Here is a 15,090-nt window from a genome sequence, read left to right as displayed (position 1 = left end):
TTTGGCAATATACTAAGTTATAGTATACATATATATATAAAATATATGTATACACTCTATATATATACTACATATATATAATATATATACTAAGAAGTGCTTATGCTTGGCATTCAACAGAAAACTATAACCATACCAGTACCTACTATAGAGCTGCTATTTTTTCAGGTAAAGCCCACAATCTGTATAAGCACATGCACTTTCTGCTCACTAAAAACCTAGCATGCTGCATTTGTTACATAATTCTAGGCTGCACTATCCTATTCAGAGATTTTACATAGAATAAAACAAATAATAGCTGGAATATCTAAATTAATAATCACAAATAATTTTAATGTAATTAATCTTCAGAACATTATAGAAGCCTTCTTTTAAATGGAAAAATAAAGTCTAAATCACTCCAAGGTTAAGCAAATATATCTTACCAAGATTTCTTATCAAAAGTACTAAAAATATACAGTAAGGCAGTATTACCAGTAACTTACTTCCAGCTCAAGGTCTGATAAATTAATTTCCTTTGAAATCTAAAACCAAAAGACAATCATGTTATTAATAATCCTTTCCAGAGTGTCTCCTAGGAATGATTTCCAGTTTAAGTAGACTCTAAGTGTTCATTTGTAGAAATATTTTTTAAAGCAAGAGTCACTGCTAGCAGAACTGAAGGCTAGGAAGAGATTTACTGCATTCCCATGTTCAGCTGCCAAACTGTAAAGTCATTTACACCATGTTTCAAAGTCACCCACGTACCTTCTCATCAGAGAGTATTCATGATCACTCAATTTAGATACAGTGATGGTACCTTATCCCCAGCTTCACCATGTTCTGCTATTTCCAAATTAATTTTTAAAAAATTTTAAAACAATCATATTCTCCAAATATTATTCCAAAGCTAAATAGATTTTTGGGAAACTAACCTACTAAAAACAGTCACACACTGCCAACTGTGAACAACCAATACCACAATAGAGTCAAAAAGTTTCTTTATAAAGTGCATCTCCAAGATTTCTGGATCACTTCAGCAGTAACAAGAGGCAACTCACACATACAAGATATTTCTTGGTTATACTTAAATATTTTGCCACTACACTGAAGATATTACAGCTTAAATAAATTACAACACCCGTATACCTCACCATGTTTTCTCAATGTTCAAAAATGAGTCAAATGTAGATTTTGCTAGTTAACCCAAGTAAACATATTCTTCCCTGTCACTCTCCTATTTCTACATGACCAAACTAAAAAAAAATTTAGAAGAAATGCAGTTTCAGAAACTGACCCTGTACATGGCTCCAGTTCCAAACTTTCACTTTCTTCATTCTTTAGTAAGTCTTCTATCTGTTCCCTGGAAGAAACAGATTAGTTGCTTCTATATCTGCTACTTTATTTTTTGGAAGTTTATAGCTTTCTCCAAAAGACAAGAATATGCTCCATAACAAAAAGAGCAGCATTTTACAAACAGTGAGCTAATATAAATGGTTTCAACATGTGAAGATATCACTACTGTTCACATTTTAGTTTTAGCAACATCAGAGGATATTCAACAGTGTTACTTACACTACTTTCTCTACAAATTTTTTCTGATCTTCAGGAATTGTTACAGGGCACTTTGTGGAATTAGGAGAAATGTATGACAGAGATCCTGCACCATTGGCTTGAGAACGTTTTTCATCATACTGTTCCCTTAGCTGTCTCTCCTCTTCCTGATTTAAATACGGAATTCCTAACAAAAAAAGTAAAAGCTCATCATAATTACAGAATAATTAGGGATGCATTGGGATTCAAGCATTTGCCTCTATTACACCCCTGCAGGCTGAAAGCAAACCCTTCCCTTTCAATGATCTGCTGCAGATGTGTGTGTGTGTCTGTCCAGCCTCCCAGCAGAGCCTCCCCTGCACAAGGTATGAGCTCCAGCACTGCAGAGCTGCAGGTCACAACCACAAAAGCCCTGAGCACTGCTCTCCTTGCTCTATGCATCAGCACAGAGCAGCATGACAGACTGCAGCAGCCCCAGTCACAGGGCACTGGGATCCCTTTCCTAGCCATTCCTACCGAAGTTTACACAGCTCCACACCTCATTACCCTCTATTCACGCTTTGCCTCCATACAAAAAAAAAAACAACCAAGCTCTCATGTTACTGGGAATTCTGTTCTGCTGAACTATGCAATGAATTTTTGGAAAGGGAGTTATCATCAGCACAGTTACAGTTACAGCAGACTGGATAAGAATAATTCAAGAACTTCATTAAGTGTTAAGACAGTATCATGGATGGCAGCCTTGAAAGCTGTCATCATAGATTTTGCAGACATTAAAAGAAATTGAAAACAAACCAAAATAACTCACCATTGCGAAAAACTTTATTAAAATCAAATCCTTGGTTTGCTAAAAAATCTATACTTGAACTCTGCAACAAGAGAAAAAGGCTTTACAATTGGCAAAAGTAGCTGTGGCATCAGTTAAGTTATTGTCACGCTTTTTAAGCAATTATACAAAATCCAAAACCAAGAACAACCAAGTTTGTGTCACTAAAGAAGGCACTGAGCGTTCAGGCTATGCTACTTTTCTTATTCATTTTCAACTTCCATAAATAGAAGAACCATGAATATGGTAAGGGATAAAGATGAAAGAACAAGCTATATGGAGAGAAAAAACTAAAGAAAGTAAAATGTGGTTCAGAAGAACAAATCTGAGACCAGAAAAATGTTGGCAATAGCCTAGGAAGTAGTGAAAGCAAGATAAGCAAATGAGAATAAAGGATTAAAAAAGCAATTGAACTGGAAGTTCAATGAGAAAGGGGGAAAAAATAGAATCACCTTTCCAAGTTTGGAACATTATCTCAAATTCCAGAAATCACACAATATAATGCATAACAAGATTTAAAAACTGAAGTCAAGGATATTCCCTTAAAGCTCCCACTTTTGGGATTGTTCTTAACTGATGCTTATTTATTTTATAAGGGGGAAAAAAAAAAAAAAACAGCCCAGAAACTGACATTTTTCTACCTTTTACGCTAAAGTTTGTTTCAGGTATACCTTAATCAAATAAAATTAAACTGTTTTTCTACTAACCTGACAGACAAACTTGACATCTGGTGAATTTCTGTTAAAGGGTTTTGGAAAAATATAGAAATTAAATGACTTCATTATATACCTGTAGAAAAGATGAGTTACATGTCAATACAGCTTATCAGTATTACTTCAGAAAATCCTCAATTAAGAAAACAAGAAATAAGAGAATAACATACTTTTCTTCTGTCTCATCATATTTAAAAGTGCAAAGGCCAAACTGAAAGAGCAAAAAATCCATGGAATGCTGGAAAGGAAAGGAAAATTTTGCATGAGAATAAAACATGCACACATTTAAAAATTACCAGGTTGCATCCACATACGATTTCTCTCCATTTCAAAATTAAGTAAAATGAATCTTCTTAACTAATGTTCATTTTGCTGGTAATTTTAAGGTTAACATACCAGAGTTGTTCTGCTAGTTTTCATCCCCATTTAATCATCTTACTATTGGCCCAAGATGACTTCAATATGCATTTCCATTCCACAAAGAGACAAGAACTGAGGGAAGTTCCATCTTTCTTTCCTCCTGTTGGCCACACAAACGAAATGCTGCACCAAAAGCAGCTGCAGTTCATTTTAAACACTTTACCTTTTTAAGTTTCTGATACCTTTCTTCTGGAGTGTCAAAGCCATTTGTTAATGCACTAACTGAAGGCCCATCACTGATCCCTGAAAAAGTAGATTGGTAAGATTTTCAAAATTAACCACAGCAAAGAAATGCAACACCTGGCAATTTGAGAAAAATGCTTTCACTTGAAGTAGTATTTTTGAGAAAAATACTACTGCAATAAGCCACTCATTTTAATCGTGATGTTCTAGAAGTAAAGCTGTTCTGCAAAAGCTCGGTCATTCTGGCTCCCATTCAACAGGACAGTAGCAGGCTAATACCTATCAGTACCCTAATGTAAATGGGCTTCATAACACAATACAGGAACAAAGGCAAACTAAAAATGGGAAGAGTATTGCCCAGAGATTTATTGAATAACTTAGTCACCTTAAGCAATATGCAACAACTGTACTTCCACAAACACGCCATGTAACAAAAGCTAGTCTCATCAGTGAACTGAACTGTGCATCCCAAAAGCGAAGTACCTGCTAAAGCTTCTCTCTGCTGCACATACCCTCAGGGCTTCACAAGCACACACGTTCTGAGCGCTGCCTTTCCCTGTCCAAACACTCGCAGGATCTCCCTCACTTATCCCAATCCATTCCTCTCATGGCACACATTAGACCTTCTGGTATTTTTTACCTTGAGCTGCAACAACTATCAGTTGTCATGTTGAAAGATTGCTGCGGGAGCACAAGCAGTGTAAGCATGGTATGTATGTATGACCAAAGCCTTGCTATCACACATGTAACAAGTGGTTTAATCACTCTGTGGTAGCCTCAGCTTTAGCTTTTTCAAGCCAACTCTGAGATACATCACAGGAGCGAATTCGGACACCGAGGTCAAACCACCCCCCGTCAGAGACTGTCAACAGCTCACAATGACCAAAGAGGTGCAACTGTACCTGAAAACTCTCCGTCGATGGCCAGGAAGTCCGACTCTTCAATGGCTTCATACACTTTATTTAGGTTATCCTTAAAGTCTGCGGGTAAAGGGTTAAAACACACCTGAGAGTACGAACGGCAGCCCGGCGCCCCTCGGGCGGGCAGGGCCTGCCCGCCGCCCGCTCAGCCTCGGGGCCGCGCCTCACGGGTGAGCGGGGGAATGGGGACCCCTTCGCCATGAAGGAGAGGCTGAGGCCGGAGCGGCCGCCAGCCCAGGGCAGGGACGCCGGGACACCGAGACAGCTGAGCGCCAGCGGCGCAGAGCTCAGGACGCAGGGCCGGGTGGTCACTCACTGCTCCTGATCACCTCCATCCCGCGCCCCCGCCCGCCGAGCTCGGCCCGGCCCGCCCGGCACCGCCCGCCGCCGCCGCCGAGCGCTTCCGGGGCCGCCCCGCGCCGCCGCCATTTCCTGCCGGGGCGGAGCCCGCACGGCCGCGCCGCCGTGTCCGCCGCGGGCTCGGCGCCTTCCGCAGCCTGCCGTGTGCTCCGAGCGGGCCGCGGGGATGGAGGTCACGGCCAGCCGCGGTTCTCTGGGGTGTGGTGAAGTGTCATCGATGTGGGCCTCGCCCTGAAAGCCAGAAAGACGCAACTGGCAGCAGCAAGGAAGAAGGCATGGGACTCTTCCTAGGAGACACCAGGAGGATGGTGGAGAACTGCTAGCGACCATGCCTTAGTGATGATAATTCTAGGGGAAGTGGAGGTGGTGCCGCAGTACAGAAGGAGCGTCTTCCCGTTACGAGGGACATTGTGACAGCCGCGGTGGAAGAGCAGCGCGCAGGCGGAGGGGCCCGCGGCAGCGCCGTGCGAGGCAGAGCTGCCCCGGAGAGAAGGTGCGGTGCAGTTCAGCGTTTCTGCTGCAGGGCTGGAATTCACACGGCTCATAAAGCATCTTTTTCAAAATTCCAGCAGAATGAAAACTGATGAAAAATTCTCCACAAATCGTTGGGCGTAATTTCTGCATACAGAAAAAGATAAATAATTATGCGGGATGTAGTGGAGAGAGCTTTTAAAGATTCTTCAATATTAAGCTTTGCCTTTTCAGTATAAGCAATTTATTCAACAGGCATTCCCAGCAAATCATCTAGTATGATTAAATGGCTCCCAGTAAGATGTTACTTAAAATGGCAGAGATGTTTTTATTTTTAAATTGGCTATAGCCTAAAATTTTCATGTACTCCTCAGTTTTTTAAGATGCATTTCTGCACCTTACAGTTAAAGTGTTCATTGCACTTTAAAGTGGTTGATGGCTGTTTTAGAAGCCTGACATTTTCCCACAAGTAGCTGACAAATCTAGGAACTCTTTGCTTCCCTCACCCACAAAATAAACTGCAAGTCAAACAGGTACTGTAATATGTCTTACAGATGAGACATTTTTTTACTTCATCATGGATGTATTGTTATGTAAGCAGAAGATGCACCTAAAAAGTGGGAGAGAGCAATACAAGCAGTTAGTTTGGAATTCCATGGCTTTTTATATGTCAAAAGTTTTATAAACTGGAACAGAAAGGCCATGTTTTCACATCATTCAAGTCTGCTGCACAGACTATCAAACAGTTGTATGCTGTTTTACTTTACTGAACGTTGAATCTGAAACTAAGTGAAAAGGCACAAAAAAGTAGTAAAAAATTATAATCTCGAACAAGTATTCTGGGCTGCATTTTCACCTTGCGTATCAAGGTAGATCTAGGATGCACTTCCTCAGATCTAGAAGAGGTTGAATTCTTTCAGGCTAGAGTAGTTTAAAGATCTGCTGATTGGTTCTCTGGGAAAAAATGGATAATATGAGAGAAAAAACGATGAGAGACTTATTTCTTTCTTGTAATAGGCTGGGATAATTTAAATGTCATTTGAAGTGGACTTGTAGTTTGTATAAGACTGAAACAAAATCTTAAAAGAAAATGTTACTGTGTTGAACAGTTAAAAAAATACATCATAGAGGTATACTTTAAAAATTCACAATATCAATTAGGTTGGAAAAAACCTCTGAGATCATTGAGTCCCATCTGTGACCAAACACCACCATATCATTTTGACCATGGCACTCAGTGCTGTGTCCAGTCCATAAACTCCTCCAGGGACACGGTGATTCCACCACCTCCCTGTGCAGCCCATTGCAATGTCTGAGCACCCTTTCCTAATCCCAACCTAAACCTGCCCTGGTGCAGAGTAAAGCTTAAGTCTTGTCACTTGTTCCCTGGGAGAAGAGGTCCGTCCCCACCTGGCTACAACCTCCTGTCAGGGTGTTGTAGAGAGTGAATCAGATACTTTTGGACTGGTCAGAAAGAATTCCAGTAAGGGAACAGAGACTGATAGAAGGAGTTGTGCATGTGTGGAGAGGTGGACTCTTATGTGGTAAGAATAGCCTCTGTGCAGGATGCATTAGCACTGCAATCAAACTAGCACCTGAAAATCTTACTTCTAATTATACCTCGAATCTTTACTGTAAAATCAACCTTGAATAGTTTCTGCGAAGGAAGGCTACCTCGCTGCGTAGTGTACAGTAAACAGACGTGCCTCCGTTCTCACGAATATAGAAGTGTATATTCCCAGAAATGGGAGCGCAGCGGTGATTTGAAGCGGCTGAAGCAGAGGCCAGCGCGGTGCGAGGGAGGAGCGGCGGGGCGGAAGCGGCGGGGCGGCCCCTCCTGGCGCGGGGTGCAGCCGGGCCGCGCCAGCTGCGGGCAGCGGCCGGGGCCGGCCGGGCGGGCGGGGGGCGCCGCGGGGCCGGCCGGGCGGGGGGCGCCGCGGGGCCGGCCGGGCGGGGAGCGCCGCGGGGCCGGCCGGGCGGGGAGCGCCGCGGGGCCGGCCGGGCGGGGAGCGGCCGGGGCCGGCCGGGCGGGGAGCGGCCGGGGCCGGCCGGGCGGGGGGCGCCGCGGGGCCGGCCGGGCGGGCAGCGGCCGGGGCCGGCCGGGCGGGGGTCGCCGCGGGGCCGGCCGGGCGGGGGGCGCCGCGGGGCCGGCCGGGCGGGGGGCGCCGCGGGGCCGGCCGGGCGGGCAGCGGCCGGGGCCGGCCGGGCGGGGGGCGCCGCGGGGCCGGCCGGGCGGGCAGCGCCGCGGGCCGCGCCGGCCGTGCTGTGCCGCAGGAGGCTGCGGCTGGGAAGAGACAGGACGGGAGCTAGGAATCATTCTGCTGCTGGCTCGCTCTTGGTGCTGACTGAGCGGTGAAATATTTTTCCGGTATTTTCCACAGAAATCCTCATGCTTCTGTCTTTCAGGAAAACTAGAATAATGTTTTTAGGTGCAAAATCTTGGCTTTATTTTTCCTCTTACAACTGCTGTTTCAGGGTTTAGAAAGCAAACAGCCTGTGCTTTGCCATGGGAATAGAGGTTTCAAAGTCTAAGGATTCTAATTTCACTATCGGTTTCTGTTTTTGAACTTGTGCTTTTTTTCATAATCTCTGTTCTTTATCTGCTTGTTTGCTTACCTCTTCGTGCTTGATCTGAATGGAAAGTTGGTAAGTTAGTAGTAAGCAGGAGCCACAAGGTGGATAGTGTAATCGTATTTTGGTTTGGTAGTGTATGAGGAGAAAATTTTCTAGTTCTTGGTATCTTCTAGTATATCATGAGTGAATGATCTGGATCAGTGTTTTTCTCAATAAACTATGTACTGCTGTTTAAGAGAATGGAGTAGGAACATCAAACAAATATATTTTTTGTAAGCTTGGAACCATTTTAAACTCTTACCTGTGTGTTTTCTGTAATACTAACAAAGTAGCTACAGGTAAAGTTAATGTGGAGTTTAGACCTATGCTGAGAAGGTGTGCAGATCAATCCCTTATGATTCTGAAGCACGTGGCTTGGTGGATCAAACTTTTATTTTTTTTAACATTCCCCAGCAATGTCTAGCATTGACCTCTGTTAGTAATGTTTTATTCCACATGGTTGGAAAGAAGAGGGATTAAGTAAATTAGATCATTATGTTATACTGGTGTTTTATTTTTGTATCCTCTGATGATACTTTTTAATGATATTTTCTTTGACTGGTTTCTTTTACTAAAACCTTGATTAAAGCTACTGTCAGAAGTCATGTGAATCATAATGAATTATTTTGTTTCACTTTCATGTATTTTATGACATGGGAGAAGAAAGCATAGGGAGATTGAGGCTAGCTGTTTACATCTAGAATCTGGTTTTGATTGTAGTTGGCAATGAATATATTGTTGAAAAAGTTGATCATGTTTCTTTATGGGGAGGGCTGAGTTACTTCAAAAATTTAAAACCATCCGTGTCAAAAGCAGTGCAATGATAAATCACATTGCTTACAATTCTAAACTTCCAAAATAGCTGTTTTCATGTTGCTTTGCAGAAGTAGTGCCTTATCTGGTTTGAAGATCTATGAGAGCATTCGGTTTGTTTAAGGCATAAAGGAAAATGGAAGAAGGTGAGACTTTACCAGGGGAAACAGTGAGGGCAAAAGTTGAAGCGTGTGCTACTCCCGGCCTGGGTCGGCAGATATCAGTCAGTGAGTTCCTCTGCCACTGCTGCTATGACATTCTGATCAATCCCACCACCCTGAACTGTGGGCACAGCTTCTGTAGGCACTGCTTGGCCTTGTGGTGGGTGTCGTCCAAGAAGAATGAATGCCCTGAATGCAGAGAAAAATGGGAAGGATTCCCCAAAGTCAACATCCTCCTCAGGTGAGTGAACTATTTTGTGAATGTCTTTTTTACATAAATGAAACCACAGAAATTAGTTTCTGGTTTCTTGAGTTTGCTGCAGATATTCTTAGGTATTTGGTAATCTGAACTGTCACAAAGAAATTTAAATCCCAAAGACTTTCAGCTTGTGCACTTGTCATGGACTGTTCAAGCACATGGAATTAAGGGTGGGTTGGTTGGTTTTGTTTTGAGGGAAGAGTTTTGTTTAGGGGGAGGGCTTTCTCCCCCTTCTACATTTTTTTGGGAGATGGAGAGGCAGGATCCTCAGTCTTCTAATATAGCTAGTTGTTTATAATAATTCTAAGATTGATCTTGGATAATTGTTTAGTAATTTCTGTAATAGGAATTATTTATTGGAAAAATTGTGATCATACTGCAGAACAAAGCTAAAAACATCTACTTGCTATTTTGAATTTCTTGCAGGTTGTTTTGTTAATATTTTATCTGGGGTTAATAACGTTTAAATAAATAAATGTTAGGATTGATGGTAGGTTTTTATGGTATCTTTTGTTTAGCATTTTTTAATAATTGAGGCTTGCCAATGGCACACAGAATTCTAATTTTGCATAAGAAATAACTTGGGAGTTATGTGGTATTTTAGCTTTAGAAGTTAAGGAAAATGTTGTTTGGCAGTGATAAAATTCTAAGTTTACTAAGCTTTAATAACTATTTTTTTTATTGTTTTCAAAGATGATAGTCTTTAGTAAAGGCTGGAAAACAAAAATCCAAAAATTACTCCTTTTTCTGAATATTAAGCCTCAATGGTTGCAGTATAATGACAAATATTTTTCCTATTAGGGATGTTATTGAAAAACTGTTTTCTGAAGCCATTGAACAAAGAAAAGAAGATATTAAACAGAACAGTGATGTAGCACGCAGCTTAGCAACTTTCCAAAAGCATGGGAATGACCAGACACCTACCATTTCAAACACAGGAAGAATTAATCCTCGAGGAGGGTTTTTCTCAGGTGTTCTGACAGCTTTAACTTGTGTAGCAGTAAGTTTCATCTGGTTGTTTTCCCTATTTGCTTCCTTAAGCATGCAATGAAATATTCTTAAATGTATGTGCACAGAAGAAACATTGTCAGCACATTGTCTTAAAACCTGAATGTTCTAGACTTCCATGAAATGGAAGACTCTGTGTCAAGCCTCTTACTGTGTGTTTATTTATATCATTCATGTATTTGCTTTGCAAGTAAAGTATCCTTATAACCTACCTGTAGGTAGTTCTACTTGGCTATCACTGGAGCAGCAGAGAATTTGAAGATGATCTTCTTGTCCACAAGCCTGTCGCCAAGTGGACTGCTGAGGAAGTGATACTGTGGCTGGAGCAGCTGGGCCCGTGGGCTTCCCATTACAAAGAAAGATTTTTATTGGAGAAAGTAAATGGAAGGTGAGAGGCCTGATGGTCAAGGACAACTGTTATGTGATTGGACTACTGACAGTCATTAGGGGTGGCTTATTGTGAAATGACCATACTGTGTTACATGGATTGTGGGAATAGTCTGTTGATGTATCAGAGTAAATTTCAGAAGTTTTTACAATTGCTGTTGAAAACTTTTGGTAGTAGATACTTAGCAAGCTACCTGAACAGGACTTCTTAAAATGCTGACAATGCAGACTGAAATTATACCAAGAGTAGAATTCTACTGATGTATTATCCACCCCTTGCACCTTTCCTTTCTTGTGGAAATAAGCATGTGCTATATGCATATGTATTCCATCCAAGAGCCATGCTGAAAGCAGGCAAGAGGAAACTGGAAAAGAAGGAAATTTAAAACCCAGGCTTTGAGATGCAGTTGGTGTAGAACACTTGATATGTAATGTAATGATGATCTTTTCAAGTCCCAAAGTTTGCCAGCCCAAAGTGTTCTCTGATTCTTTAACCCAAAAGATGCTACCTTGTTTCAGTATGCCGTTGTGTATTTGTTAGTGATCTTTTTTGGTGAATAGGCACTGTTTACCTTCTTAATTCTTCTGTTTTTGTAGACTGCTCCTAACACTGACTGAAGAGGATTTCACCAAAGAACCCTACAGTGTAGAGAACAGTAACCATAGGAGAGCTATTATGGCAGAACTGGAATGTGTGAAAACTTTAGGTGTTAAACCACCACAGAACCTTTGGGAATATAAGGTAAATTTTATATTAAGTGTGTCACGTCATGTATATTAATTCTTTTTAAAGTAATACATTTAAAATAAGATTCTCTTAAAACCAGGAGGGGTGTTAAAGTAGTGGAATTACCTGTGTAAAAATTGCTCAGTGTAATGACGTGTTGTATTTGAAAAACAACCCTTTGAAAAATGATTGTCAGAAAATCTAAGAACTGGCATGTCCCTTTCATTTTACTTTTTTACTGATTGAGACTTAATAATTTGATACCTTTTAGGCCGTAAACCCAGGAAAATCACTCTTTCTTCTGTATGCATTGAAGAGTTCTCCAAGACTCAGTATGTTATACCTATATTTGTTTGATTATGCAGAAGCTTTCCTACCTTTCATCCACACAATTTGTCCTATGCAAGAAGACAAGTATGAAGATACTGTCACAAAACTGCTTGTACGTATTCAAAACATATGCTACTTGCTTTGGCTATAAGCATTTTAAGACTAGCAGGATAAAAACACATAATGTAATAATTCATAATTTCATCTCTTTACACTCTGACTTTAAAAACAACAGACCTACAGAGTAAGTGGCTCTTCGATTTTATAGTATGCAATCACTAGTATTGCAGCCATTACCTTTAATAAGATTGATTTTAGGCTTTTAAGACTTTAAATGTGTGAAAGTGATTCTTCTGAAGTTCACATGACTACAGAAAGTGATGTTCTAATCTTAATATAAATTACTGCATTACAGTATGACCTACTAGCAAGTATAATAAAGATAAATTACTGCTTTCAGTGTATAAAAGCCCCAACTTTTCAACGAAAGACTAGTGGAAATAAGCCAGTATTAAGTAAGTTTAATACAAAATTGATTAACAGTCTCTTTATCCTAATTTACAGGACCTTAAAGATCCTTCTTGGAGGCAATGGAGAGAATTCACTGTAAAGTATTTATTTTTGCCATACCAGTTGATAGCTGAATTTGCTTGGGATTGGCTAGATGTACATTACTGGACATCAAGATTTATAATTGTAAATGCCATGTTGCTCTCTGTTCTGGAATTATTCTCCTTTTGGAGGCTGTGGTCAAGAAGAGAATTGAAGTAAGTCTTAAGCTTGTGGAAGAGGGTAGGAAGTACAGAGCATTTTAAACAGAAAGTAACAGCCTTACAATTTTACGGTTACTCATTGAAATGAGTGTCTAACCCAAACTCTGAGGTTAATAATAACATATGAATCTGCATTCTCACATGCTTGCTTTTGAATACCTTCTGTGCATGCTTCTACTGGTTTCTTAGAGGTGGTTTTACTTATCAGATGTTGCAAATGTGGAAACAGCGACAAGCATGTTCTTAACCACTGGGAGATACCAAACCTTACCTTGATAACTGTCTCTTACGGTGCCTGGTATTAGCTATCAGCTGAGAACAAATACATCAGAATTTAGTCATGATACAGTATAGTTATTATGGGATGAGTCCTCAGAATCATAAATAAGCTCAGTTATACTGATACTAGTTCTGATAATTTATCAGAATTTCTGTTTTCTGTTCCTACCTCAGTCTTAATTCAAGCCCATTAACATTGATAGTTGGTGTGATCTTTGGAAATGGTATGGGAGAAATTGTTTTGGTGTATACTGGGTTTTCCCTTTGCCAGCCGGTAGAAGGCAGAATGAGCCCACATCAGCACAGGGAGCATGGGACAGCCTGAGGCAGAGCTGTGATGTGACACTGGAACCTGCTGGGCTTCGGGGTCTGGGTGCACTAAAGAGTGCTTCTTTAAATCTGCTACTACTGGGTTTAGGAAAGTTTTTCCTGGAGAGCAAAATGGTGTTTTTTACAGGTACCTGAGTAAGGGCTAAGTAATTCAAAGCTGTAGTACCTATTAGGTTTTCTTAGAGCTGGGTAAAAACAAACCATAAAGTTCCTCTAAGCCTTTTCATTTCCTTTTTCACAGGACTATTCCTCAGAGAATGTGGAGACATTTCTGGAAAGTCTCAACCCAGGGACTTTTTGTTGCCATTTTTTGGCCTTTTATTCCTCAGTTTGTCTGCAATTGTTTGTTTTACTGGGCCTTGTATTTTAACCCAGTTATAAACATTGATCTTGTAGTTACGGAGATAAGGCGTCTGGAGACACAAGTGCAGTGATAGGCATTGAACTGTTTAGCTTCTAAAAATGGACATTTTGGATAAACTTTGCTTTTCTTCTTTATGTATGTGGCAGTGAAAATGGTGGATTATGTTAATTTAAACATATGAAAAAGCTTTAAGGTAAGTTATCCTTAAACCAGCTGATTCCAAATTGGAGGATGAAGGAAAAAGGAATTTTCTGTTGGGAAAAAAAAAGCACATTCCTCTATAGCCATGTAAAACTCATACAGTCATCTCACCCAATCTGTACCAGAAAAGTTTCTTTATGCTGTCTTGAGCATTCTGTGTATTTTCAAGCCTGCCTTAAAGTCAGTGTCTTCTGCACTGCTACAGTGATTTCTTTCTTTTTCTTTTTAAACTTAACATTTCATACCATCTGTGTCTTCCTCAACTTCAGTTTGCCAAAGGAATGCCCTTCCTGGATAGGCTTGATGTTGAAAGAACTTCATTTATTTCAGTCTTCTTTACATGTAGCATTGTGACTGCCCTATACACAGTCTCACAGTAGAATTTGTTCGAAAATTCGTGCAGTGGAAGGCAAAGACTACTTGAATTTTCTTGTGTCTTGTTAAATGTGATAATTACCATGGAAATTTTTTATTCAGCTCAGTTAGACTTCATCAATAGCTCCTTTCATTCTCTCTTCTTGAATTCTTTTGCTAATTTGTAAATTTTTAAATATCTTTTAAAGAGGATTATTTTGGAAAAGTGACCTGACACTGTAATTACTTATGGCAATATAATATATGTATCTGTGTCTGAGCAAATATTGACTGGAATATTGACATTTGTTAATGTATGTTCCTTTGACTGAATTGTATGATTCTTACTGAAAAGGTAAGATTTTTTCAAGAACTTTGTCCCCTTGCAGTCTGCATTGGTTTGTTGTTTTCTTGATTTCATTTGTGTCAGTAATGTGAACTAAATTTGCCTGAATATTTTTCATGATTAAAGATGTCTCCTGAAATCTTCACTATTCCTATAGGTAATTTGGGTTTTGATTTTTTTTTTTAAATATTGAAGTACATGTCATTAGCTTTGACTTGTGCAAATCTGCTCTTCAGCCCTGCATCTTTTGAGTAAGTTGACGTGGGTGAAAGTAGACATAAAACACTCCTGGCTCTATAACTGTTAAAATCTGCAGGTAGAAAAAAGTGTATTATTCATCAGTTCAGGGTACTGATTTCTCTTCTCAAAGAGTTAAAAATATCTGTGAAGTGATCCTAGCTAAAACCAGCTTTACATCCTGATGAGGTTTATATACTTCTGAGCTTCATAAACTCTTGCTGTGCAGGACCAAACACTTGTGAGAAAGCCAGTTGGTACCAACAACTTCTACATTTTTTCATATTTCTGTTTTGGTGATGGTTTGCATTTGCATTTTTAAATGTGGCTCTAAAGTTCTAAGGGTAGAATTTCCTCCCTGTGCCTACAGGAAATTCAGGGTGTACATAGAGTAAGGAGTTTGAGCCATATCAAATAAGCAGCTGTTTAGAAAACTCCTCTTGAAAAGTAAATGCTAGAAAAAACCTATTATATAATTCTTC

The 15,090-nt window shown here is 40.3% G+C and overlaps 2 protein-coding genes across 5 annotated transcripts in view; one reads left to right on the top strand and one right to left on the bottom strand.

Moving 5' to 3' along the window:
* Positions 1–4,994, bottom strand: part of PARN (poly(A)-specific ribonuclease) — a 45,729-nt gene extending 40,735 nt beyond the window's left edge. Inside the window, exons 1-9 of one of the 2 annotated variants that reach the window (XM_021537998.2) lie at positions 4,912–4,994; positions 4,578–4,655; positions 3,656–3,735; positions 3,243–3,310; positions 3,067–3,148; positions 2,342–2,402; positions 1,555–1,720; positions 1,277–1,342; positions 486–524 (exon numbers count right to left, since the gene is read on the bottom strand). In XM_021537998.2, coding sequence (XP_021393673.2) covers positions 486–524; positions 1,277–1,342; positions 1,555–1,720; positions 2,342–2,402; positions 3,067–3,148; positions 3,243–3,310; positions 3,656–3,735; positions 4,578–4,655; positions 4,912–4,930 — 659 coding nt within the window. In that variant the 5' untranslated portion in view covers positions 4,931–4,994. Of the gene's footprint in view, positions 1–485; positions 525–1,276; positions 1,343–1,554; positions 1,721–2,341; positions 2,403–3,066; positions 3,149–3,242; positions 3,311–3,655; positions 3,736–4,577; positions 4,656–4,911 lie in introns of those variants that run through there. The other variant, XM_077786849.1, reaches the window with a different exon arrangement.
* Positions 4,995–5,039: 45 nt separating this feature from the next.
* Positions 5,040–14,519, top strand: BFAR (bifunctional apoptosis regulator). Of its 3 annotated transcripts, none has more exons than XM_021538001.3 (8): positions 5,040–5,448; positions 8,924–9,254; positions 10,074–10,272; positions 10,499–10,668; positions 11,265–11,409; positions 11,666–11,836; positions 12,289–12,491; positions 13,348–14,519. In XM_021538001.3, the coding sequence occupies exons 2-8, from the start codon at positions 8,989–8,991 to the stop codon at positions 13,538–13,540; spliced, it is 1,347 nt and encodes a 448-aa protein (XP_021393676.2). In that variant the 5' UTR covers positions 5,040–5,448; positions 8,924–8,988; the 3' UTR covers positions 13,541–14,519. The 3 variants fall into 3 exon arrangements, with proteins under 3 accessions (XP_021393676.2, XP_021393677.2, XP_077642974.1); XM_021538002.3 differs by lacking the exon at positions 5,040–5,448 and adding an exon at positions 7,660–7,794; XM_077786848.1 differs by lacking the exon at positions 5,040–5,448 and adding an exon at positions 7,660–8,072.
* The last annotated feature ends 571 nt before the right edge of the window (positions 14,520–15,090 follow it).

The sequence above is a fragment of the Lonchura striata genome, chromosome 16, assembly GCF_046129695.1.
Source record: "Lonchura striata isolate bLonStr1 chromosome 16, bLonStr1.mat, whole genome shotgun sequence".
Taxonomy (NCBI): domain Eukaryota; kingdom Metazoa; phylum Chordata; class Aves; order Passeriformes; family Estrildidae; genus Lonchura; species Lonchura striata.
The sequence above is the reverse complement of the archived record's forward strand: the minus strand, read 5'-3'. Positions and strand labels throughout refer to the sequence as shown.

Coding starts and splice junctions, on each gene's coding strand:
- BFAR (XM_021538001.3), top strand. CDS start 8,989: ATGGAAGAAGGTGAGACTTTACCAGGGGAAACAGTGAGGGCAAAAGTT. Junction 10,273..10,498: donor CAGCTTTAACTTGTGTAGCA/GTAAGTTTCATC, acceptor ACCTACCTGTAG/GTAGTTCTACTTGGCTATCA. Junction 11,837..12,288: donor ATACTGTCACAAAACTGCTT/GTACGTATTCAA, acceptor CCTAATTTACAG/GACCTTAAAGATCCTTCTTG.